At 41.8% G+C, this 26,796-nt stretch overlaps 2 protein-coding genes and 1 pseudogene across 2 annotated transcripts; all 3 read right to left on the bottom strand.

Moving 5' to 3' along the window:
• Positions 1-300: 300 nt before the first annotated feature.
• LOC120734092 lies at positions 301-7,735 on the bottom strand (annotated as a pseudogene).
• Positions 7,736-7,863: 128 nt separating this feature from the next.
• Positions 7,864-17,924, bottom strand: LOC120733703 (calcitonin gene-related peptide-receptor component protein). Its single transcript, XM_040032042.1, has 7 exons — positions 17,766-17,924; positions 16,187-16,223; positions 15,987-16,085; positions 15,804-15,898; positions 15,629-15,686; positions 11,807-14,651; positions 7,864-7,948 (listed from the first exon to the last, which is right to left on the bottom strand). The coding sequence occupies exons 1-6, from the start codon at positions 17,771-17,773 to the stop codon at positions 14,505-14,507; spliced, it is 444 nt and encodes a 147-aa protein (XP_039887976.1). The 5' UTR covers positions 17,774-17,924; the 3' UTR covers positions 7,864-7,948; positions 11,807-14,504.
• Positions 17,925-19,355: 1,431 nt separating this feature from the next.
• Positions 19,356-21,722, bottom strand: LOC120733702 (E3 SUMO-protein ligase ZBED1-like). The gene is made up of 2 exons (XM_040032041.1): positions 20,516-21,722; positions 19,356-20,396 (listed from the first exon to the last, which is right to left on the bottom strand). The coding sequence occupies exons 1-2, from the start codon at positions 21,583-21,585 to the stop codon at positions 19,739-19,741; spliced, it is 1,728 nt and encodes a 575-aa protein (XP_039887975.1). The 5' UTR covers positions 21,586-21,722; the 3' UTR covers positions 19,356-19,738.
• Between the last annotated feature and the right edge of the window lie 5,074 nt (positions 21,723-26,796).

Genomic DNA, 26,796 nt, shown 5'->3' with positions numbered 1-26,796 from the left:
TCACATTGTGATGGTGAGGTCATAACAGCTGACATGATGGTCGAGCTGAAACACAGATTCGACCTGGAGGGGTGGAACGACGAGTGGCGAAGAAGCAGAACTTCCCTGAGCAGGTAGTCCACTCCAGACCTGCATCTTAAACACTCCGCCAGTGTACAGACACGGACACCGCACACGAGTCTTACGAACGACTCAGAAACACACATGGAACACTTAAATCTTTCCCGCCAGGTGTAGCTCCTCCAGAACTTGAAATCTGTCGTTGCGGCGCATCCATATCGCTGAACATCACAGCCATGCTTAGCTGGGGTGAGGAACATCTGCTGATTTTTCTTTCTATGGAAAGAAAAGACAGAGTCATTCACAGGTCACAGAATAACAGGAGAAACTATCGAGGCTGATTTATGGTTGCAAATTGATTCACTCTGGCAGCTACGTGAAGCTCTCTGCACCGCTGGATGTCACTTGGTGAAACATAATATCTGATTAGAGTGCTGCATGTTAACATGCAGGTGCAGCAGTGGATGTGCACCAACATCTGGGCTGCAGCAGCTGTCGAGAAACAAGAACTGCGGCTCCTTCAGACTGTTTATCATGGCACTGAAGATTAAGGTCAAAGACCTGTTAAGGAAGTAGAGGACTGTTTGTTACACACTTCCTGCTCGCTGGCTCATCAGTGTGCATAACAAGGAATGAATTATTGCCAGCTTTTGTAATGTAATTAGCTGCTATAGTATCATATGGCTGCAATCCGACTCTGAACTGAGGAGGTTGAAGCAACATTTGTGTTCTTGGAATTTGCTACGCCAAGTACTGTTGACTGGTTTCACTTACCCTAATGTGGGCAATCAGGATAAGCGGTTATCAGAGACATGAACAAGTCTACTTGATTCTGATGGATTACAACTACAAGAGTGTTTTTTACTCTCAGCTGTAGACTCAGTGGTGTTTAAAGCTGCGTACACACACAAACCACAGCTACGGGTGAAATAACCACAGGTGACAGGAAGTGAGCAGGACAAGATAAACTTTTCTCAACTTCCACCTGAGCGACTGAAGCGACTACAAGTGAGAGTGAAGAATACAGCTGATTGACATTTGACTTGTCACTGATTTCATAGCCGTTGGTCTCTAATCTTGAGCCTAACCTGCTACGGAACAGGTTTTTAGAAAATGTTAACATGTGAACCTTCCTTGTAATACTGAAAACCCAAGGTTAAGTCTGAAGTTAGGTGGATAAGGCCAAATCCTACTTTGCAGCACAGATCTCTGGGCTGTGGGGCATTTGTGAAACAGCCAAACAGAGCACGCCTACATGCAACACCACATGTAAAATTAGGCAAGCTAGCACACAGCAATGTTAGGGTTTGGATGTCTAAGTGGCAAAAACACTTTTAACTTTTAACGCTTTTAAACTCACGTGTGAGTAGTTGAACTCAGGTGCCAGGGGCTCCGTTTTTGTGTAGTCGGGAGGGTTGGCATGGGGGTCGTAGCCCAGGCGAGAGCCAGCATGGGAGCGATTTCAGCCATGTCGTTGACCACGTCAGGGGGAATTTGCCCCACCCACTTGGACAGTGCCTCCGTATTCACTGGCTTCATCACCTGGTCTGTCGAACGCTCCACCCTGCAGAGAGCCAAACACCCACGTCATGTATGCGAGTGCGCAAGTTTTATACAAAGAGAAATTAGTTCTGCTCATTCATTTGATCTCTTTACAACCAAGGCGTGCCCCTTCACAGCAGCCTCAATGGGAAATAATAATTCATAAGTTACCGGCCACCAAAGAAAGATAAATAAAAGGGCTAAATACAAAAATAAAATATTAAAGAATAAAATAAATGCATTTTTTCTGTGTGCATTTGTGTCATAATCATGATTGGCAAGAATAAAACAGTTTAGTTCTTTACCGTATTATTAATTTGCTTTTATTTTGTGTATCGACAGAAAATAATAAAGAGCGTCACAAAGAATTGCAGATGAGAACAGAGAGTAACTCGGAGGAAACTAGTCATTTTAAATCTTCCATATAACTCCCTCTGATTTAATTAATGTGTGCACCCTGTTCCACATTTCCTACTTTAAGCATTTGGGTGACTAACACTGCGCCGGCCGTTGCATAACTTCTCAAAGTGAGGGTGCTAATTCTCTCAGAATGTGGCCTAATTCCTTCAAATACGCGCCAGGTTTGGGTTTAGCAGCCAAACTCCCACCAAATCCCCCGAGCTTCTGGCCTGCAGAGAAATGCTCTACTTGAGGCACAACAAACAAGTGGAGCAACACAAATTAAAAAGTCTTTCTGTGGGAGTCCTGTAAGCTTTACTTAACCCTGAAAGGTTTGGCTGATTTAAAAGGAAGATTTTCGGCATCCTGCACGACGTGATTAGTATTTTTTTTTCCTCATGGTGGGTTTGCCTGTTTTAAGTTGCATTTTTAGACTTGTGCTTACTGCTTACAGTCCTGATTTGCATGAGAACAAAACATCTGAGGTAAAACCCACAGGGTCAATCGCATTTGGTGAAATTCCCTTAAGACTAAACCTGAAACTGTTAGGGGAAAAATTCTGCAGCAGTTTTTTTTATAATAATATAAATGTATTAATCAATAATGAAAACAAACACAAAAACATACACTTGAACTTAAAGTGATTTTTTTTGCTAAATGTCACATTACATGACAAAACACATGAGTTTCAACTTTAGAAGACATGAAGGTCTCACAGTCATGTGACTTCCTGTGACTTGTTTTGAGTGAACACCTCACACATATCATTCTTCACACATATTTTCACATCGTTGTGCACCCTGCTATATCTGACACTGTCATCTTAAGAAACAGAAAATCTGTTGGAATACAAAACATAAAAAAACCTGCAGGATCCCAGTGAATTAGCTGAGATCACTCCGCACTTTAAACCCTCGGTGCAGACAGAATGAGTAAAAATCTAATTTTTTCCAGGTGCAACAGTTTCACTTTATTTCTCACTACTGCAGATGGAGTACTATCATATAGAAATGGATGAACATGAAGAAAAATGCAGCCATATAAAATAACTTATTCATTACATTATGGAAGACTTTATTTTAATTGCTCTGTTGTTAATGAGGACAGACATACGTGTTGGCACCACTGCAGAGTAAACGGTCCAACTGGTGCCTTTCTTAATCTTGGACCATCATTTAACCTTCAAGCTGTGCTGCTTATTTACCATAAGCACATCTGAGAAGGCCTTATCATTCAATAAAGCATGTTGCAGTGTAAGAACATTTACTTTTACTAATGATTTGCTCTGTATTTTATTACAATGAAACTTTTATATGTTCATATACAGTTACTGAATAAATATCAAAGATGAGTAAGCAAAAATGTGGTCAGCACATGGAGTGTGTGAGCGAGACGTGTGAGAAGTGGGAATCTCAGCTGGCTTTCAGAAACCTGAAAAAAACAACAGTTTCTATCGTGAAATATAGCTGCCCCTCAAAGCCAGCGGGGCGTGAATTCACAGGATGAGTAAACCGTTTAAATTCAGCATCATGCATGTGCACAGCGTATATGGCCTAACAATAATAACAGGAACACAGCCTATTAACTGCAAGCTAACTGCATATTCAGCAAATCTGTTTCTTTCATGCAAACCAATTAAAAAACTTCCCTAGACCTCCTCTAGACTGGATATGGCCGGATGTGTGTTGACCATTCACTTCATGCGCATTGGAGAATTTTTACCATCCTCCAGCAGAGACTGCATGAAAATTTGTGGGATTACTCCTGACTCAAATTTGACGGTCTGATTTTCACTTTTGAAACAACTGAAACACTTTTGGTTTCTCACGTTGTGAAACATCAAATTTTGCAAAACTAGTAAAATGGGGAAACCTCAGTTAGTTCAGTTTTGAATAAGTCGAGTGAATTAGGCACTTTTAAAAACAACAAGGGTTGAACAAAATGCTGTGAACCAAAGCGGTATAAAATGCAACAGGGAAATAGAGAAAAACAGAAGACAAACAAGAAGCAAAACAAAAGAAAGGTGAAAACTCAGTCACATTTAAACGCAGCTGCAAATGGCTGAATAAACTGAGTATTCAGCATACTCCTCTCACAAGGGACAACGCCTCTCTTTGTCTGTCTGGGTGCTGCAGCTCTCTGCTCTGAACAGAGTAGAGGGGGCAAGACAATGCTCTGTCCAAAGGCACTAAATCCAGCAAAGAATGTTACAACTTCTCAACAACAGTATGAACTTACAGTGCGTCACATCACACACAGTTTCATCCATTTTCTTCGGCTTCAATTCAGGTTTTTATGTGTAGGCTAGGGCGCTGGTGTTTATCCTACCTACCATAAGGTGAGAATGGGCAAGCAGTCTGTCACAAAACCATTCACACTCATGTTCACACCTATGTGCAATTTTAGAATTACCAGTCAAGCTAACCCCACTGACTGCATATCCTTGGACTGTGAGGAAGCCGGAGTACTTGGAGACACCCCTGCAGACACGGGGAGAACATTTGAACATAGGGCCTTCTTGCTGCAAGGCAAAAATGCTAACCACTGCACAATCGAGTTCTCAGTCTAAATTTTCATCTAAAACGCCTCCTACACCCCTTCTGGATTTCCAACTTGGAAAGCTGGAAGAAAGCTAGCAGTAGACACAACCGGTAATAAAACTTGAATCTGCACTGCCTATGTTGTGCGTTTTTTGATCACTGATCAGGCTCTGTTCATGTACGTGTTTGCAGCGGTATTTTTAAGTGTGAAAACAAGTATTGTGCTCTCTTGCTAGTGATGCATGAATCGTTCAACCTCACTAAGAAGCAAAGCAAATCCCGTTTTCACTCACTGTCCTGCCTTTACTACTGGAATGTGCTCAGATGACATCTCAGTTCAGAGCTACCTGGAAGGCGGCAATTAAGTGATGACCTCTGCTGTGAGAGAGAGAGATGTCAGGAGATAAGCCTTCCAGCTAGGGTGTGTGTTTAACATTAGCGTACACCCCAACAGAAGATACCCTCTTACATGCTACTTGATGCAACCAGACTGCAAGGCTGATCCAGCAGATCGTTACATAACTAGCCCTATCTCCCTGTGCTCTTTTTTCCCCCCTCATTTAAAAGTGTAAACAACAAACAGAAACTTCTGTTAAACTATTTTTTACACTTAACAGAAATAAAATCATTTCTAAACAGAACTGAAGGTGAAAATGCAAAGTATGCATGTGCATTAAAACCATGTCATGGTTGAAATGTAATGTAATCTAAACTTCTTCAGTGCATGCACACATTGCATGCAAATACATTAGGACTGCTGCTACTTTTAAAGGTTAAAAATAAACCACTGTGGGTATCTTATCATGTGGAGAGTTTCAGTGTAGTGTGCTGTTTATTATGCTGAGGTTTTGAGATACCCGCTTCTAAAACGTTTGCCACAACAGAAGCTTTCATTTGAAAAGACACTTGAATCAAAGGCAGATATATAAAGGACGGCCCATCTGAAAACTTTATAACATTAAACAAACAAGTATCACTAAAGCTAGCACATATTTCATATACTCACTTTGATAGAGACACACCACCAGCCTTTCCAATCAGCTCTTCGTGGTGCAGCACCGATGGGTCCCACTGCAAATCCAGAAAGTGCAGCAACTTTCTCATTTCCTCCTCTGGGTGGAGGACAAGCTGCTCATAACGGATGGGCTGACACCTAGCGTATCCGACCGCCTGGCACTGGCTGAACATGGTCTCCACTGCACTGCTCCACTTTGTTAGGCAGTCCCTGTAGCTGGTCAGGTCAAAACCGGAGATGGTCACCTATGAAATGAGGCAGAGTGTGAAGGTCACCACAGGAATCCCGACAGGGAAAACCCAGCGAGATGGCATGTTTTTTTTTGCATCTCTTGTGGAGGCTCGAACAGCCAGCCTGAGAGGACGCTGTAGCATGAAGGAGAAAACAGACAAACGCACCTTGCGTGATATCATTGAGTGCACAGTTGCCCGTCCATCTCGTAGCATGAGCACAAACTTTGCTTTCGGGAAGATGTGAGCCAAATAAGACAGAGACTTCAGTGCAAACGGGTCCTTGTTGCAAAGGCGAGGCGCAGGCTCCCCGTGACCGACTATCACCTGGAACACACACACACCCCGAATAAAGTCAGTTATCATCATCTCAATATACAGAAATAATAACTGCATCAATATAAAGACTCACAAATGTCAGCAAACCCCTGCAGGCAGATCACTGAAACTATTGGAATGAATGTCATCAATCAAAAAACTTGAAGTTGGAAAAATTTGAACAACAAACATGTTTGAAATTGACCACAACAAAGAGTGCGGACCCAGGACATTTTATTTGTTTCTATCGCCTGGCGCCACATATGAAACTCAGCCACGAGGTAATTAATACGTAATGCACTAGCTCTAACATAAATGCTGGCAACAACGTCAACCACTTCTTTAGATTGCGTCGCAGCTCTACAAAGATTCCCAGCAGAAGTGTAAATCGCGCTTAATGGCAACTCACTGCTGTATTATTGTACTAAACAATAAGGTGCTGCCACTTAGACAAAATTTCCACATCAGTGCTTTTATAGGGGAAGAAGTTAAAACTGTAAACATTTATTCCAGGAAGTTTCATCTTATTAAACTGCTGCAACAAAGGTCTGAGCTTTTTTACTGGTGTATCGTTAAAATGAAGGTAAAAACCAACACAACTGAAATAACTTCCCACTTTTTTTTGATACACCATTTCTGCTCATTGGGAACTTCTTCCTGTCTCCTTCCTGGAGTTTGTATTGTTTATTGTTCATGGGGTCTCTAAGCTCCTCTTTTCTACTTCATCTAACCCTATACCAGCTGTGACAGATGTGTGCTCCTCCCTGAGCCTGGTTCTGCTCAGAACTTATATCTGACTGTTAGAGAGAGAAAGAGAGAGAAAACCTAACTCACAACATAAAGCAGGTTCAGACTGCTGTTGCTCTAAAGTGGTCCTATATAGCTAATTAAAGCAAAAAAAGGAACGTTTTACAATATCCTGCAGGTTAATCTGGGCAAGCTAAAGATTTTCAATGCTGAAGAACTAAAAGATGAACTACAGATTCAACAATATGGAAATTTGTCCTTCAATATTGGCATTTCTCTGGGGATTTATTGGGCTATACATGTGAATACAAACATGTGACCCTGTCTCTCTCACACACTCCTCACCATTAAAAAACATGAAGATGTGTTTCATTATCGCAAAAGCAGCCTGAGAAACCCACCTCCAACAGGAACGCTCGCACAGCTGAGTCCAACACGTGGTCAGTGACGCCGGCCTCATCCAGTCGTATTCTTTCCTTCACTGAGCGGCTCCAAGTGGCCCTCATGGTCAAGAGGCGGGGAATCACTCGGGTCTCTTCTCCACACCGCACGGCATTGTGGGCGTCCAGCATGACGCGCATCAGTGTCGTGCCGCTCCTGGGGAAGCCCCCAATGAAGATAATGGGTGTGTCTTCTGGGAAGTGATCAGTCAGGGATAAGCTCTGATTGCCTGAGCCCAGAGTGAGCTCCATCCAGCGGCGCCGATGGCTTTTCGGAGGGCAGTCTACCCCGCTCATCCCCAGGTAGAGAAGGGAGACTGAGCAGAGGAGCACGCAGCCCAGCAGCAGGTTCGATCTGGTGCTCCTCATTGTTGGGGAGGTGTGTGTTTGGGAGTTAGGAGGACATAAAATTAATTCAGGGTCAGCTGATGAGACTGGTGGAGGGACTCACTTTAATACAGCCAGGTCAGTTTAACTTAGCCAGTTTGACAGTCAGCTTTTAGGATGAATGCTGGAAGTGATCCTGAAGAAATCCTGGAGGATGGTGTCTGGGAAGGCTCCTCACTTTTTTGCAGTTCTTTGGACCCGTTATCGGTGAGCAGGGTCCAGGTGTGTCGCACTCCACAACCAGCTGTGCATTTTATCCATGCTTCCTACCTAAGACAAGAGAGGAACATGTCATAAAACTCAGAAAAAGCTGCACAAGAATCAGCTTATGACCAATGACACTGTGTTTCTCAATGACGGTAAAGCACTTCACTATTAGAGTACTTTCCAGCCTCATTTTCCAGCTTCTGAGTATTAAAAAGCATGATTATCATGTTACAAAATTCCAATAAATAACTCTCAACATTAGCCCAGAGTGAGTTATCATCTGCTAGCAGTGTGCGAATGGTGGCCGTCGTTTTTGCCAAGAACACTTGCGCGTGCGCGCGCGCGCGCACACACACACACACACACACACACACACACACACACACACACACACACACACACACACACACACACACACACACACACACACACACACACACAGGCTTTCAGAGGAGCTGAAATGCATCCAGTTTTTCTCCTCAAAGCATCTATTTTGCATCACTCCTCCGGGGAGCCGCCGACTGCTAAAGCCATATCAAAGTTCACTGCGGCACGCAACGCAGACACACTCTCAGGCAATGTTTCTGAAGCCACTAATTACAGCTCCCTCATGCTTTTATTCTCACTGACAGTTTCTGCCACGCTGAAACGCAAATCAATTTGTTAAAGCTCACATTACTATTGACCAATTCAGACATCCTGCAACTTCCCCATTTATCTTCTGCAATGTGCATACGAGGAGTTTCACAAGTCGGTGTTTAATTCCTCTTACTGGCACTCTAAAACAGCAAAGCATGTATAAAGCACCGAGCCACTACTGACTTAAGTAAATGCTTGAATTAATGCAACTGAAACTGCAGCATCTTGCAAAAGTGTATCTGAAATATTCCTCCATTTCTCAGGGGCATTTTGGCATCTTGCTTGTTCTGTCTGGGTGTGGAGGGATCCCGAACATCTGGATGGCATGTGGGGGAGCAGTACCCTCTGTGGGTTGGATGAAACCGCCTGAAAAAATGTTCTCTCTGGCAAAACTAAAAGTAAAAACAGCTGTAAACGAGGACATTGGGGTTGGGCTATGATGGTTTGGTGCTGTCTTAAACTATCCTAAGTCTAGTAGCACCCGAACGATTTTTACATGTAATTCTAATTTAATTTGATGCAGAGATTAAGCCACTTGGAGCCTGCAGAGAATTAGGGCAAAGTACTGAGTCTTGATGCTTTTTTTCGCCCCTTTTTCCTCAACAGATTTAAAAGCCTGGATCAGACATGTTACAGAAAAAGAAGCATATTTTCCAATTTAAACACTCCAGTGTTTTAGTCCTCCCATTGCCAGTTAAACAGACATGTATGGATAGTTTTTGTTTTACATACAGATTCAGTTGAAACAGAGAAGGGAAGGAAATCCTCTCGAATGAGAAACATTAGTTTCTGATTATTTGATGGCACCTGAAGTGCTGAAAATCTACTGGATATTTTATTTTTAGAGGGAGCAAAACACTAGGAACATTTAATTTGTATATTTTTTAATGCTTAGTAAACCACAAACAAAAGTCAGTTCTCCTTTACTGCACTTCAGTGGAAGTAATAACAAATATCTGAAAACTCAGGCAAACCTTTCTGCATGGGTAAGCATGTGTTTAGAAAGAATGGTTAAATTGGTTTCTGCAAACACAACATATCTGAAAACTGTCTTTTCACAAACACACCTAAAATAATAAGAGGAATGAACCGTGATCACAGTCCATCTGCAGAATCTGCAGTTCAGGTGGGTTGCAAGAAAGCAACACCTTTGAAACCTTTGAGCAGAAGACGGTCACGAAACCTCCAAACAAATATATAAACTGACTTCCTGCCAAAGATAAAAATCTTGACAGTTATGTTTTAAAGTTTCAGTTTGCAGTTCTCACCACTGAATATCCATGTTCATTCGTTTTTATGTTTACTTTATTTATACTCTATACCGTAATGACAGGCTTTCCTCAGTGAAGTGAATGCTCACCTCAGGTCTCTATATTTGTTTTATTCCTCATTTATTAACGGTGTTTGAATTTTTAGCCCCGCTCACCTGTTCTTACACACACAATGCTTCTGGTTTACAACAGTGAACACACTCTCACCACACACTTTGTTGGGCACACCTGTTCAACTGCTTGTTAACACAAATATCTAATCATCCAAACACATGGCAGTGACTCAGTTGGATGTTGTTCCCAGACAGGCTGATCTGAGTATTTCAGAAACTGCTGATCTACTGGGCTGTTTTTGCACACAGTCATCTCCAGTGTTTACAGTGAAGGGTCCAAAAATAAAAAATAAATAAGCAAATACCCAGTGAGGGGCAGTTCTCTGTGAGAAAACGCCTTGTGGATGCCAGAGGTCAGATGAGAGAATAACCAGTATGCAATAGAGCATCTCTGAAAGCAAAACACGTGAACTGGGAAGCAGATGGGTTACAGCAGCAGAAGACCGTACTGGGTGCCACTCCGGTAGACTAAGAACAGGAAACTGAGGCTAAAGTGCACACAGGCTCACTAAAACTGGACAACAGAACACTAGAAAAAATGTTGCTTGCTGTGACGGTAGGGTCAGAATCTGTTGTAAGCAATATAAAAGCATGTTCATGAAAGCACCCATCGTGCCTTGTATTGACAGTTCAGGCTGATGCTGGTGTAATAATGTCGGAGATATTTTGTTACCAACTAACCATCATTTAAGCACCACAGCCTACCTTGAGTATTACTGCTGACCATGCCTATCTCTTTATGACTGCACTGCGCTCTTTGCTTTTGATGGCTATTTCCAACAGAAAGCAACACTTTCTGGTTTCCTGACATGACAATAATTTCACTGTACCCGTATGTGCTCCACAGTCACCAGATCTCAGTGCAGTAGAGCACCTTTGTAAGGGAACAGGAGATTTGCATCATGGACGTGCAGCCAAAAATCATGTCAATAATGACCAAAATCTCTGAGGAATGTTTCATGGAATCTGTGCTATGAAAAATCAAGACAGTTTTAAACCAAACAGGGATCCAACCCAATACTAGAAAGATGTACCCAATAAAGTGTCCAATGAGTGTCTCTCACAGGAAACACGTGGCTCTAAAACTAATGAGCGGATCTATGGGTACATCCCTTCTGAAACCCAAAATGATTAGCTGACAGAAAAGCAGCTGAAACAACAGTTTTACTGTCATTAAACAAGGAAGAAGTGTACAAAGTCTACTAAATCACTGTATATCCGTCCTCTATCTGGAAGACATTTATGCTGCCATATAAAATGCCACGTTAACCCTAGCTTTAGTAAGGAAATAGTCCTTACTGTCACACAAAAACATACCCTTTGCTCCACATTTAGTTTGTAAGGATGTGCCCTCCTACTCTGTGCTGCATTGTTTCCTCTCGGTGTCAACAAATGTGAAATGACGGCCTCAAAGGCTTATGCTGAGTTGCAGCTGCTTCATCCTGAATTGAGGCTCTCTCTCGTTATTTATTTATTTTTGCCGAGTTGCACAAAAATATGTTGGCCCAGCTGGCTGCTGGTGGGTGTATTTGAAACAGGTCACCGCTGTCACTGCAGTGCGCGTGCTTGTATAAATAGGATTACTGCACGGCAGCAGACCGCAGGCCCAGCAGCCACAAACATCTGGTCTCCCTGCACCCCGAAGCAGGAAGGCAAAAAATCCGCCAGGTGAGTGAGTCAGTGCCCCGCTGGCGTTCACACACACACACACACACACACACACACACACACACACACCGGGGACACCTACGGCTCTCCATAAACGACAGCCAGACTGTCACGGCGCGTTTTCACCGCCTGCACCTGGTATGGATGGGCTAATTCGGTTCCATTTAGATAGCTATCCTAGCTGGAAATGTCTTAACCGTGAAAAAGAAGAAAAAATGGTGTTCACTCACCAGCCGAAATACGAAGAAGAAACACACACATGGACCTTAAGCCAGAGGCAGACAGCTGCTCTGTCTCCCCCCACCTTCTCAACACACACACATCGGTGTTTACTCTCATCTATGGGCGAAGGTCACCGCCGTGGTGTCTACACCATTTCCTAACTTCGTGAGAAGTCGAGCTGTATCTAACATTCACACAGAGAGCGAGAGAGAGAGATAGGGGAGCAGACGATACGAGCGCAGGCTGGCAGAGAAAGCTGGGCGCTGATTGGACGAGCACAGCTCTCAATTCTAAAACGCATCTGCTTGGACGATTCTGATTGGTGGACGCGTTAAAGGGCAATTTCGTCGACATAAGAGAAGGCGAGCGAAGCAAAGCAGTTGCACCGGAGGCAAGAATTACTTTACCTTATCGATTTGTATGCTCTCAGTAAAAGCCCACCGGGGAAATTTAATCACAGCGCGCGATTTAAAGGAGGTTAAAGCCGCCTCATTTAATTTACCCATCGTTTCATTAGGAGCAGGTTTTTGGCTACCCTTAACATCGCCTTTATGATAGATTGCGGCCTCTGTGCACGACCATGTGTGACCAAATTACAAGTAAAGCTGCCAACATGCAATAAATAAAATATTCAATATCGACTCAGTCCATGGATAAGTCATGAGAGACATGAATAATAAATGAAATAACTAGTGAGGTGATGAAAAAATAAATAAAGGAAAAGAATTATATGCTTTTGCTTTATACGCTGACACTCTCTGGCCACTTCATTAGAAAGCCAGTAAGTGGGCATCAAGTCAAACAATTTAGGCATGTAGATATAGTCAAGATAACCTGCTAGAGTTCAAAGGGAGCCTCAAAAGGAAAGAACCATTTCATTACAGCAATTATGGTGATTATTGTTGGTGCTGGTCTAATGACCTGCTAGGATTTTCCCACACAAGCATCTTTAGGGTTTACAGAGAATGGTCCGAAAAAGAGGAAATATCCAGCGAGCAGCAGTTCTCTGTGCAAAAATGCCTCGTTAATGTCTGAGGAGAATGGCCTGACTGCTTTGAGGACACATAAGAACAAAGGTATGCAGAAGAGCATCTCTGAAAGCGCAACCAAATCTTGAAGCAGGTGGCCTACAGTAGCAGAAGACCACACTGGGTGCCACTCACTGTCATCTTAGAACAGGAAACTGAGGCTCACCAAAACTAAGCAACAGGAAATTGGAACTACACTTGGTTTCATGAACACAACACTGAGATCACTGCACTCAATTGGCCTCCAGACTCACCAGATCTCAATCCAGTAGAGCACCTTTGGGGTGTGGTGGAGCAGAGTCTCATCATGGATGTGCATCTGAAAAATCTGCAGCAACTGTGTGATGCTGTCATGTCAATGTGGACATGGCATCTCAGAGGGATGCTGTGAAGAATTAAAATCACATTGCCAAGTAAATACTGAGTCTAAAGCACATCCCTGTTTTTGTAAATGCACTGTGACTCATTTTAACACCACATCCTATTTCATATGTAGACTTTTTCCCCTTTTTACTTCTCTCCTATTTAAATCTGAAAAAAAAAATTCCCTCACACAAGCGTAGTCCTCTGATGGAAAACTTTAATTACAATAATATGTCAATCTTTTCCCCCAATGATGCCAAAGATATGTTGCCTACTTCCACTTTTACTGTGTTCTTACCAGTCTTGACTGCAGAACAAAATTAATATAGTACAGTAAAACTGTCGGATTTGGTAGTTCGTTATCGTAAGAATGAAAGTAACAGCGATAACTGTGATTGTCATATAGAAATTAATAAAGTGTTCCTCCTGTTTACATTTACAAGCATGACCGATTTGACTGGGTTGGGGGGCTTGGCGCGCTCAGATGTGCTGTCCAAAAAATCAGTGTTCACTTCACTTAGGCGTCCCGCCTCGGCAAGGTACTTGGCAAGCACAGGAAACTGATGTGATATGTCAACAGGAAGCCCAAAAGCAGAAATGTACATGACTCTAACCAGCACATCCTTCCTCTACTACAACAGAAAGTTGAAAAAAAAACCAAACTGGAGTTGATCCAGGGCTGCAAACCTGTAGTTTATATCCCGTGTGACCTCTGCACGGTTACAGAAACACATCTCTGTGAAACATGTCCTGCAGTACTGACAACTACAGCCCTGCAGCCATACCTGAAAGCAGACATAGTGGCTGCAACTTTTCTGTGTGATCCAAAATTACAAACAACCGCTGCATATTTCAGCTGTTACATCTCTTTGTAATGCAAAGGGGAAAAAAGTGTCAGCATGTTTTAAAAATCATTGCTTCGCAAACTGAATAAGAGTTGAGTGACAACCTCCTGGCTTATATTTTGTGCTTTGTTATTACACAGCCAATCTAATCATACTGTTTGATCTTACATTTATGCTGCACCAGCTTAAGTTTAATCGCACAACTGTCTAACATTGCAGCTTTGGAAATCAGAGTCCAATAATTCCTATTGTGACACACTACCCTGTTTGATTTAATGCAGCTATGTAGTATGAATGCACATAGAGAAACAATCAGTATATCTTCTTCTGCTTATGTAACAGGTCAACTTGATGTGAATTATCAAGCTGTCGGGCAGCATGTGTCCCATCATGCACAGTTCAATTAGTCGTGCAAATAATCACAGTCCATCCAGTTCTGCAGTTATCTCCAGTTCTGGCCCGTCATGGTGTCATGACTGTTCGCCGCCATCATCCATCTCTGTGTCTGCTGGAGCTGCGTTTTCTTGCTCTGGGTCTCCCGGTAGGACATCTGTGACTGTCTGGATAAGCTCCTCAATCTGCTCCTCTGATAGTCGCTCTTCACTCTCTTCTACCAGCTGAACACAGAAAGAAACTTCAGACAGTGCAACACTAAAGCCTCCTGATATGATTTCATCTTCTGTTTTCAGTTCGTTTTTGCTTTATGTCTTTGTTCTCAAGCTTTTGATCATATCACATGATTTCCATCAGTAGATACAGTTTGCCAGCTTTCATGGAAGTGTCGATGCTTGAATGTCCAACAGGGGCAACTAGTCCCTGAAGTGCTCAGATAAAACTGGGAAGAGATCTGTAAAATATCTACATATTACTGAAAACTGTTGAACTCTACAAGCTGATGAAAACCATGTGATATGAGATTAAAAGCACCAGAGTCAACAGCGTCACTTTATCAGTGCATTCTTCAGCACATTTAGCGTCGGCAAAGAACAACTCAAACTACATTTTTACACAGTCTGAATGAGCCCAGACTGCTGCAGGGACACTCCAATCTACTAACTTTAATGTGCAAGGTGGATATTTTTTGGTGGTGTTATTTTCATCTGTGATTTACAGCTCCACGGACAGATTCTGAGTTGAAATGACCCACAAATCTGCATGTTTGACATCATTTTTGTTTTTTCTTCAATAATGGAGCCTTAAAAGTGGCCATTAGCAGAGGTTAGGTTAGTAGTCCTATGTAAAAACAACACAAAACAAAACAAAAACAGTGTTTCTGTCCCGTCTGTGGAAGCCAGGCTCATCTGTTCCTACTTAAGTGAGCCATCACACAGTTCATTTGTATTATTCAAACAATTTGAAGGTGCATTTGCTTTGCTTGTTGTTGCCTTCACAAACGTAGGTGTCCATGCCGCCTGCCTGCCCAGCAAGATCCTTTTACAGCTCGGACGTATAAAGCAGAATACCAGCACACCTATTCTTTAAGTCACTCTGAGAGTACAGAGTCATTTCTAATTAAATGAGAACAATGTAATAAATAATAATGTAATAAAAACACTGTAGATATGAAGATGCAATTTAATTTAAAAACACTCACAAGCTGGATTTCCACTGCAGTCAGAGGCCGGTGGTTCAGTAGCTGTAGTTTTTCTGCCCTGTTTGGGAGGAAAAACAGTTCTCATCTAAAAAGAGCTGTGCATCTTATGCTGTCTGTAAAGTTCTATTGAAAGCATCAAGGCTGGAAGTTACTGTGATGGCCTGATCTTACTGACTTTGTGAGTTTGTGCGGCACCATGGTGGTGAGAAACTCCTTGACAATCTCAGGGCTCTGTCTGCTGCAGGGCGTCTTCGATAGGTACTTCAGCGTCTGGTGGAAGTACAAACCAAACTGTGGCTGTGCTTTTGAAAACGGGTAAACATGACAGGCACGAGGAACGCAGAGGATGTTTTCTGACCTCATACATGATGGTGTTGAGGTTCTGCTGCCCGGCGCTGTGTTTGTGCTTCCCGCTGTCTTTTCTCTGCTCCTTCAGGTCTGTGAGGAGTTTGAACACCTGAGGAACACACAGGTAAACAAAAGTGCCATCGGCCTGATGAGTTATTCTTTGAAGTGACCAAAGAAAATAAAGAAGAAAGTGAGAAAATATGACCTTACCTCATAGTTGCTGAGCATTGCAGCATTAGCATTTTTCCTGAGAATAAAAAAAAAAGTAAGCATTTGTTTTTGAGGGTTATCTCAGTGGAGGCTGTGGTGTTTAAAAGATGTTTATACAAGGTAGAACAGATCCAGGCTTTCATGTTTTTTATGTCAAATTCTGACCCTACCATCTAAACATTACAGCAGAAATTGAGACTCATCAGACCAAGCAACATTACTCCAGTCTTCAGGTGTCTAATTTTGGTTATTCTATATGAACAGTAGCATTAGTTTTCTGTTCTCAGTTGACAGAAGTGGCGCCCAGTGTGGTCTTCTGCTGCTGCTGCTGCTGTGACTCGTCTACTTCAAAGTTCAACTCGTGATGCTCTTCTGCATGTCTTGATTTCCTAAATATACTGGGTTGTAACCATCTGATTTACCGATTTTAGATATTTGAATTGATAAAGTGGCCACAGAGTATTTGTGTAGCACATTTGTAAACAATATAAAATATGGGCTACCATAGCAATGGGATTGCAACTATTAATATACTAAGATTATTTGTTCAAACGAGCCAGTTTAGTGCTAAGTGTCAAAATCTCAGCATTATTATTATTATTAGTAGTAGTAAATAATGCATCAAACAAAAAGAAAACATCTCCTCGTGTGAGAGAACCTGGTATCTGTTTTCACGTGTAATTTATAAATAAATAAAAATAAAAAACAATTTCGATCCAAGCACAAAAATCTGGATCAGTAAAGTGCTGACAAATGCACTTGTTATTATGTTCTCATTAACGTTCTGCTGCGTTTACTTAATTTATTTGTTTATTGTTTATTTCAGATTAACTGGAAAATGTGACTACAGCCCTCACACGGGTCCCAATAACTGAACCGGTGTTGTGCCAAAAAGTGATTGTCTGCCAAAAAGTGATTTCCGGTATTTGCCAAAAACTGATTGCTCGTATTTAAACTGGTATAAGTAACTTGTTGGCCTATAATATGTGAAACATATGTCAAATGCATCCCTCATGGATGACACAAAGTCATATTGAGCCACAAACAACATTCGTGTAACAAGGTAGAAGCCGCAATCAGTTTTTGGCAGCGACTTTTATAGAACCTTTATTTATGCAGTTAAAAAAAATCTCATTAACATTAAAAATGTCTTTTGTAAGAGTAAGACAGCAGAAATGGCAGCAAATATTACAATAGTTCTGTAAAAATATTGTAAGTGGGGAAAAAGGACCGGATTGGTTATAATGTGAGTACAATAACACAGAGTTATAAAGATACTTGAAAAAACAGATAATCTTTTAATTCTATATATAACCTCTTTGTAAACGCTGTTCACCGAAGTCTATTTACCAACATACGTAAAGATATTACACATAAAAAATACACAGAAACATTGGAAATCACTTTTTGGCAGGCAATCACTTTTTGGCACAACACCGGAAACTAAAAGACAGCGAGACAGATTCTGCACTTTTAACCACAGCGTTTAGCCTCAGGTGAAACAAAACGTTATAGAAATATCAGTTAAAATTATGCAGATATAAAAATGAAATCCATTTTAACTCAAAAACTGTCTTACACTTCCATTTCGCCTGGCACGTCGCTCCGTTACAAATGTGTCCGTGTGGGAATGCTAGTCCGCGTTAAACGTTCCGCCGCTAGGTAATCTCGATGGAAGTTGGAGGGCAGAGGCCAACCTGGTAAAGGAAATTAGTACCTGGGGTATCAGGTTACTGTATGAAAAATAAAAAAAACTTTCATCTGTATCTTTTTTTCTTTAATTGTTGAAATCTCCCATTCCGTCACTGTTTTGCTTTATGCTGCCCTCTGCTGTTCAGACTATGTATGATTTTATAAATGCTGTTTATTCCTAATGTGAACATGTGAAGCAGCAGTCTTACAAAAACTTATTAACATCCAGATTAAAAACTGTAGAGATATGGCCATCTGTCTCAGCACGATCTTTCTGAAAGTCTAGGAGGAGGGGCTAATGCATATGACAATGTAACTCCAGACACCTTTCTGGACGGACAGAGATTATTCTGCAGGGCATCACTCCTACTCTATGGGGGACCACAAGAGCCACATGCGTCGAAATAAAGAATTCTGTGCTTAAATAATGAATTGTACAAAAAATTATGCATTTGTAAAATCATTGTATTTATCCAAACATCAGTAAATTATTACATTATAATGTACATTATTACATTATAATGTAATAATTTAATTTAAAATAAAAACACAATTTTTAAATAAAAATATCCATCAAAATATACTTCAGATCAAAAATGAATTTCACAAAAAAATTTAATTTTCAAAAAAAGCCTGATTTCCACAAACATTTTCAAATTCCAAATTTTAAAAACAGGTCTTAAAAATCGTTTATAAAAACAATTTAAAAAAGTGAAATATGTAAATGGATTCAACAATCAAAGCTATATTTCCCAACAGCACAAATTAGCTATGTTTTTGTAAGCTGCTGTGCTCTTCACAAATAAAGCTTGAAGCAGCTCAGACTATTAGAATCAGGACTGAGGCCTGTTACATTTCTACAGTGTTAGAGCAAAGGCTGCAACCCACAGCCTTTAACTCGTGATTAAAATGCTGACAGTGAACACATCAGTCCAGATGTTAGCACATTACTTTATGATACCGAGAGTTAAAACAACTGAGACAAGGTGATTAAAATAGTAACTGTCAGTTCTCTCGTTCCTTATATGATTACCCTCTGCTAAGACTGGAGATGAAACTACTGATTTGAGCTCATTTAATTTAATATGCGGGTGCACACATTCATTCTCAACTGGACATAAATGATGATCAAGAACAATGTTTAGTTTTATTATTTACATGATGTCTGTGTTTATTAATGCAAGTAAATGAAGTAAATTGAAAGTAAATACTCAAAAGTTGGATGTATGATGGACATCAGTACAATTTAAGCATTCACAGCACCTACAATATCTACACCTGTGTGGTGGCAAATGTACAGATCTCTCTCTCTCATATATATCTCTATCTATTGTGTCAGTCGCTTAAATTATCGTGACTAAATACTCATGATAAATCGCAAATTAATCTTTTTTTTTAATCTGTTCTAAAGGAACTTTAGGATACTCTTCATGTTTCTAATACCTTCAACAGTATGGGAGTGGACAAACTACTATACTTGCTTTATGCAAATATGTGTTTATTGTTAATCGCAACAATTCAAAACAATGAAAAATACAATGAGAAATCCAGAATACTGTTCAACAAAGCCTCAAAAGGTACTGAATACTCAAAATTATGCCGAAAAGAATCATATACTCCCACACAATGTAACTGTTTAATTTACCATTAGAGTGGGATCAAAACAAGGAATGCAGTTAGGGTATGAATAAAACAATTTGGCTATACTTCTTTTTGCTCTCCAGTTTTTTTTTAAGCAGAGGCTGAGCAACCCAAGCTTCTTCCTCCTTTTTTCCTAATAAAACATGAACATGGAAACAGCACATAGGAGAAACAAAGAATAAAAAAACCCTAGAACATACAGTACATGGGTTGTCACTATTACTTTGCACTAACCCAATTGCTCAAACAGACATGCATCTTAACATTTTGAGATGACAGGGCAGCTCGCTTGTTCTGAAAAACATGCCCAGAAAGTGAAAATAACCTCTCACATGGTATGGATGTGGCAGGTGTTGCCAAGTACATGCGTGCAAGGTAGGCCATCTCACTGTGTGCCCCTTCATGCTTGGACCACCATTTCTGGGGACAGTCCTCTATGTCAATAGTTGGCTCTGCCCTGTATCGCTCCACACATTTCTCAATATAATCCTCCTCTTCATCAGATGAAGACTCTGAGGCAAACATGAGAGCTGATCTTTTCTTAGATGGCTCATATGTTGCTGGTTGTTCAGGCTGTGCAGGCCTCTGCCTCTCCCTGAGCAACGCACTGATCAAGCGCCACACCTCAGCCCTGTCAGCTCTGCTTAGACACTTAAGACCCTTAAACCTAGGATCCAGTGCTGTTGCAACCCTGAGCCACATGATGTTGGTTTTTTCCTTGCGCTTCTCCGTTTCTGCTTTAAAGGTCTCCTTGAAGTTAACCATGTAAGCTGGGTCATACTCAGAGACCTCCATCACTCGCGACAGGTGACATAAAGCTGGCAACACCACTGAGCAGGAAACAAACTTCTCCCCTCCCAAAAGTTCAGTTATATACCTGCAGTAATAGAGAAACATACGTCATTAAGAATTTGTTACATTCAATCACAAAAGGTCAAAATACATTATACACACACACTCTCTATGTCAGAAGTGGTAAAAGTATTAATAAATTACCTGCAGTGTTCAAGGACCGTCTCCAGCTTCTTCAGTTTCTCCACTTCAGCTGTTGTTGGCATTGTGACATTAGTTGGATGTAGTGCCAGTGCATCTCTCAGTGGTTCTTGATTTCTCAGAACATGCTTGATCATCTCCAGGGTACTGTTCCATTTTGTTGATACGTCCTGTGTAAGTGACTCCTTTTTATGAAAATGTGCAATTTGCTGTTGTTCGAGCTCCAGTGCGTTCGGTGGGCTATGGTTGAAATGGCCTATGACCTTTCTGCATTTTGCCAATGCGCTGTTAAATGGACTGTTCTGTAGAGAAACTGTGATGGCTCGATGGAGGCTGTGTGCGATGCAAGGCATATGCTCTACAGGTAGCTGACTGGCCGCTGCAACCATGTTGCATGCACCGTGAGTGGTCAGCGTGCTGACTTTATGTTCAATCCCCCACTGTCTAGCTACCTGCAGAAACTGCTCGGCGCACGTGTCGGCGAAGTGCTGCTCCTCTGTCTCCATAACAGTCAGAACATGCGACTTTAGTTCCCACTGTGGTGAAAAATAATGTGCTGTTATTCCCAGGTAACTGTGATTACTTCGAAAAGTCCAATAGTCTCCGGTGAGTGCAACCGTATTGGTCTGCCCCAAAGTCTCCTCGACTTTGGCTTTCTCATCTTCATATAAGTTGTGGATCTTGGCTACAGTGGTGGCTCTCGAAGGCAATTCATACGTGCAGTCGTTGGACGCTATGCGAATTATTTCAAGTAGCCCCTCATCCTCCACAATGTCAATCGGCCTCCAAGCTGTAGCCACCCATTTTGCTATGGCTGTTGAAAGTTTGTTGGTTGTAGAATTGTCCATACGTCTCCTTTGAAAGCTATCCAGCATGGTCTGCATCTGGCGAGGGAGATTCTCTGCTTCAGCTGTGTGCTTGGCTAGCAAATGGTATTTGAGACTGGACGTGCTACGGTGATAGCGCAGTTCACATCGACAGTAAATACAAACTACTTTGGTCTTGTCAAGAGATCCATCTGGCATTGCTTTAAAATTGAACTTGCCGTTCAAAATACGCCCTTTTTTGTCCATTTCTGCTCACTAGCGATGGCTCGCTTGAAGCTGAAGCTCCGGTGAGTCCACAACACACTGGTTCTCGACGCTTGATTCGTTTGGTCAGAGTCACGTGATCAGTGACGTCCGAAGCTCCGTAACTGATACGATTCGCGAGATTTGTGGAGTGTTTTGGTTGTGAGAGATAGCAAATCACTGATCGTTTTATTAAGAGATATCGAGCCAGCGAGGAAGAGAGGTTCTGTCGTGTGGGAGTATTTTGAATTGATTTTGGTCAATCGGGTGGGTTTGTCAGCTTTCTGTTCTTGTTTTTCGCTTATGTTTTCTGTGTGCTTATTTGATCTGAAAACCTGAAAAGGTTAAAATGTCTTAACAAAACAAAAATCTGCTTTTCATAATAGAAATATCGTTAAATAACTTTAGAAAGACTTCCATTTGACTCTTTAAATTTAAAATAAACTAATAAAATAATCTTAAAATGTTATTCTACAAAATGTGCAGCAATTTAATTTATTTATTCTTCAGGTGATAGTCTGTGGGACCCAGGAAGACTGAATCTAACCATTGCAGTTTCTGTGCACTCCAGTCTCTTCTGTTCCATGTGAGAGGATTTTCTTTTGGGCAAGACAAAAAAGAAACAGACTCGGTAATCACACAGTGAAACAAATTCTCTTGTTAAATAATAATGAAAAAACGCTACATTAAAGGCATCACGTTTTTGCTTTACAAGTTCATAAGCATTTCCCTTTTCCTGTTCACAATCAATTCTACCCCCAGGTCATAAATAAGTATACGATAATTGGCCTAATATCATATTATTTATAAACATACCTGTCCAGCTGTCCAGTGATTAATTGCTCAAGTACATGGAGAGAGGAACTCACAGCACAAGCATACTCCATAATGTGTTGCACATTATTACAATTATTTTTCATCTTTTGTATTTACCAACATCAAGATGTCACCAGCAAATACCACCATGGCGCATGTTTAAACAAGGAAGGTTTATTGATCAAAACTATTCATTTAACGAATAAACATAACTTCTTTTTTCAACCCCCCAAAAATACATGTTCAAAGCAACACAATGGTGGCCCAATATCAGACTGAATTGTGAACTCCACTCTGTGGAGTCGGCAGTCATAATGAAGCAGTTCGTTTTATTTTGTAGATTCAAGCTGCTTGTCTGTGAAGGTTCTCAGTCATCCAGGTCATCGTAGTCAAAGGAGCTTGCAAAGAAAAGCGTCTGGACTTCTTTAAGTTGCTTGAAGACGTTTCACCTCTCATCCGAGAAGCTTCTTCAGTTCTAAGGTCAAATGGTGGAGAGTCCCAGATATAAACCTAGTGGGAGTGACCCCCCCACAGAGGGACAAAAGGACCCCCTGATGATCCTCTAATCGCCTGAGCCAAGGTGTGAAACTGGGTGTGGGTCCCAATCAGCCAGAGTTTTGGGTGAGTTCATTGTGAAACCTGGCCCCACCTTATCATGCGAATTCCTGAGGTCAGATGGCCCAGGATGTGAGTGGGCGTTAAGGCGTCTGGGGAGGGATCTCAAAACTGGATTATAGATGGCAGAGAGTTGGTGTCGTAAACCACCGCCTCTGTTCAAAGATGGTCGCTCACAGTGGACATAGATGGCTTCTTTCACTCCTCTTTCAAACCATCTGTCCTCTCTGTCCAAAATGTGAACATTGGCATCCTTGAAAGAGTGTCCGTTATCCTTAAGATGCAGATGGACTGCTGAGTCTTGTCCTGTGGAGGTGGCTCTTCTGTGTTGTGCCATGCGCTTGTGAAGTGGCTGTTTGGTCTCTCCAATGTAGAGGTCTGGGCATTCCTCGCTGCACTGTACAGCATACACCACGTTGTTAAGTTTGTGTTTTGTCTTTCGGGTGAACCAGTTTTTGTCTGAGCGTGTTGCTGGGTCTGAAATGCACCAGGATGTCATGCTTGGAGAAAACTCTCCTGAGTTTCTCTGATACACCGGCTACATAGGGGATGACAATGTTGTTGCGTCTGTCTTTCTTATCCTCCCTCGCTGGTGTCTGGTCTTCTTTTCTGTGCCTCTTTGCTGACTTTAAGAACGCCCATTTAGGATAGCTGCATGTTTTGAGTGCTTCCTTTACATGTGTGTGTTCCTTCTTTTTTCCTTCAGGCTTAGAGGGAACATGTTCTGCCCGGTGGTGTAGGGTCCTAATTACTCCAAGTTTGTGTTCCAGAGGGTGATGGGAGTCAAACAGGAGGTACTGGTCCGTGTGTGTGGGCTTCCGGTAAACTTCGATGTTGAGGTTGCCATTCTCTTCAATGTGCACAGCGCAGTCCAGGAAAGGCAAACAGTCATCCTTTGTGTCTTCCCTGGTGAACTTGATGTTTTTATCCACAGCGTTAATGTGCGCAGTGAAGGATTCCACTTCTTGTGTCTTGATTTTGACCCAGGTGTCGTCTACATATCTGTACCAGTGGCTGGGTACTCTTCCTTTGAAAGAGCCAAGAGCCTTCCTTTCCACTTCCTCCATGTAAAGGTTGGCTACAATCGGTGACACGGGGGAGCCCATGGCACAGCCATGTTTTTGTCTGTAAAAGCCTTCGTTGTATTTGAAATATGTAATGGTGAGGCAGAGGTCTAACAGTGTGCAAATCTGATCGGGTGTGAAGTTGGTCCTGTCCTCCAAGGAGCTGTCTTCTTGTAGTCTTCTTGTAGTCGTTTTCTGACAGGAAGACAGAAAACGACTACAAGAAGACAGCTCCTTTTCTTTGCATTCAAGCTGCTTGTTATATTTTTGGCCACCAGATGTCACCAGAGCAAGTAAGTAAGTAAAATTTTATTTATATAACACATTTCTAGATAAAAAGATCACAAAGTGCTTCACAAAGTATAAAACAAAAACAGACAAAAGTTAACAAAATGCAATTCTACAAAGATGTGTTTTTAGTTGTTTTTTAAAAGTGATCACTGAGTCCGCAGATCTTAAGTTCTGAGGAGTGGACTGTATTGAAAAGCCTCGAGTAATAAACCCTTTTTAACAAGCTTCAATGCTTCAGAAAGCTTAATTTGGCAATCACTACTACAAAACGGGCACAGCGGGTAAACAGTCACAGCAATATTTAAAAAAAAAAAAATTCCCATCTCGCCCCTGTGGGCGGTCTGTCCTTTCAAGCTTGGGTCCTCTACCAGAGGCCCGGGGACTTGAGGGTCCTGCGCAGTATCTTAGCTGTTCCTAAGACTGCGCTCTTCTGGACAGAGATCTCCAATGTTGTTTCTGGGATCTGCTGAAGCCACTGGGACCACTGTTACCTTCACCATCCACATTTTCTTGAGCTCTTCTCTGAGCCGTTGGTATTTCTGGAGCTTCTCGTGTTCCTTCTTCCTGATGTTGCTGTCAATCGAAACCGCTACATCTATCACTACGACTGTCTTCTTCTGTTTGTCTACCACCACTACAGGGAGTGCAGAATTATTAGGCAAGTTGTATTTTTGAGGAATAATTTTATTATTGAACAACAACCATGTTCTCAATGAACCCAAAAAACTCATTAATATCAAAGCTGAATGTTTTTGGAAGTAGTTTTTAGTTTGTTTTTAGTTTTAGCTATTTTAGGGGGATATCTGTGTGTGCAGGTGACTATTACTGTGCATAATTATTAGGCAACTTAACAAAAAACAAATATATACCCATTTCAATTATTTATTTTTACCAGTGAAACCAATATAACATCTCCACATTCACAAATATACATTTCTGACATTCAAAAACAAAACAAAAACAAATCAGCGACCAATATAGCCACCTTTCTTTGCAAGGACACTCAAAAGCCTGCCATCCATGGATTCTGTCAGTGTTTTGATCTGTTCACCATCAACATTGCGTGCAGCAGCAACCACAGCCTCCCAGACACTGTTCAGAGAGGTGTACTGTTTTCCCTCCTTGTAAATCTCACATTTGATGATGGACCACAGGTTCTCAATGGGGTTCAGATCAGGTGAACAAGGAGGCCATGTCATTAGTTTTTCTTCTTTTATACCCTTTCTTGCCAGCCACGCTGTGGAGTACTTGGACGCGTGTGATGGAGCATTGTCCTGCATGAAAATCATGTTTTTCTTGAAGGATGCAGACTTCTTCCTGTACCACTGCTTGAAGAAGGTGTCTTCCAGAAACTGGCAGTAGGACTGGGAGTTGAGCTTGACTCCATCCTCAACCCGAAAAGGCCCCACAAGCTCATCTTTGATGATACCAGCCCAAACCAGTACTCCACCTCCACCTTGCTGGCGTCTGAGTCGGACTGGAGCTCTCTGCCCTTTACCAATCCAGCCACGGGCCCATCCATCTGGCCCATCAAGACTCACTCTCATTTCATCAGTCCATAAAACCTTAGAAAAATCAGTCTTGAGATATTTCTTGGCCCAGTCTTGACGTTTCAGCTTATGTGTCTTGTTCAGTGGTGGTCGTCTTTCAGCCTTTCTTACCTTGGCCATGTCTCTGAGTATTGCACACCTTGTGCTTTTGGGCACTCCAGTGATGTTGCAGCTCTGAAATATGGCCAAACTGGTGGCAAGTGGCAGCTTGGCAGCTGCACGCTTGACTTTTCTCAGTTTGAGACTGCTGCATCCCTCTGCAAGATATCTCACTATTTTTGACTTTTCTGAGCCTGTCAAGTCCTTCTTTGACCCATTTTGCCAAAAGAAAGGACGTTGCCTAATAATTATGCACACCTGATATAGGGTGTTGATGTCATTAGACCACACCCCTTCTCATTACAGAGATGCACATCACCTAATATGCTTAATTGGTAGTAGGCTTTCGAGCCTATACAGCTTGGAGTAAGACAACATGCATGAAGAGGATGATGTGGACAAAATACTCATTTGCCTAATAATTCTGCACTCCCTGTATGTTCAGTTGGTTAGCCATCACCATGTCAGGGTTCCCTGGCCACTGAGAGTACACCTTGGCTCGTTCTGTAGAGAACAGCTAGTTTATTCTCCTGCCTTCAATCTCTGTGGTGTACCTTCTTCGAGTGGCTGGCCAAGGCTGTGAGTCTTTGCTTGGCAGTTTCCAAGGCCTCAGGTACAGAACCAACTTACCTGGATGATCGAGCATGCATTTAGAAACTATTGATTTATGTTAATAAGCGAGTGCACACATTTCTGCCCTCTTATCACTTAGATTTCTGAATCTTAAGAGTGAATCAATTTACAGAAGGAACTGCACACCTAGTCATCAAATGTTTGGT

Source organism: Simochromis diagramma, unplaced genomic scaffold, assembly GCF_900408965.1.
Source record: "Simochromis diagramma unplaced genomic scaffold, fSimDia1.1 OVJJ01000216.1, whole genome shotgun sequence".
Lineage (NCBI taxonomy): Eukaryota > Metazoa > Chordata > Actinopteri > Cichliformes > Cichlidae > Simochromis > Simochromis diagramma.
Note: the sequence above shows the minus strand (reverse complement) of the source record. Positions and strands in the feature narration are given on the sequence as shown.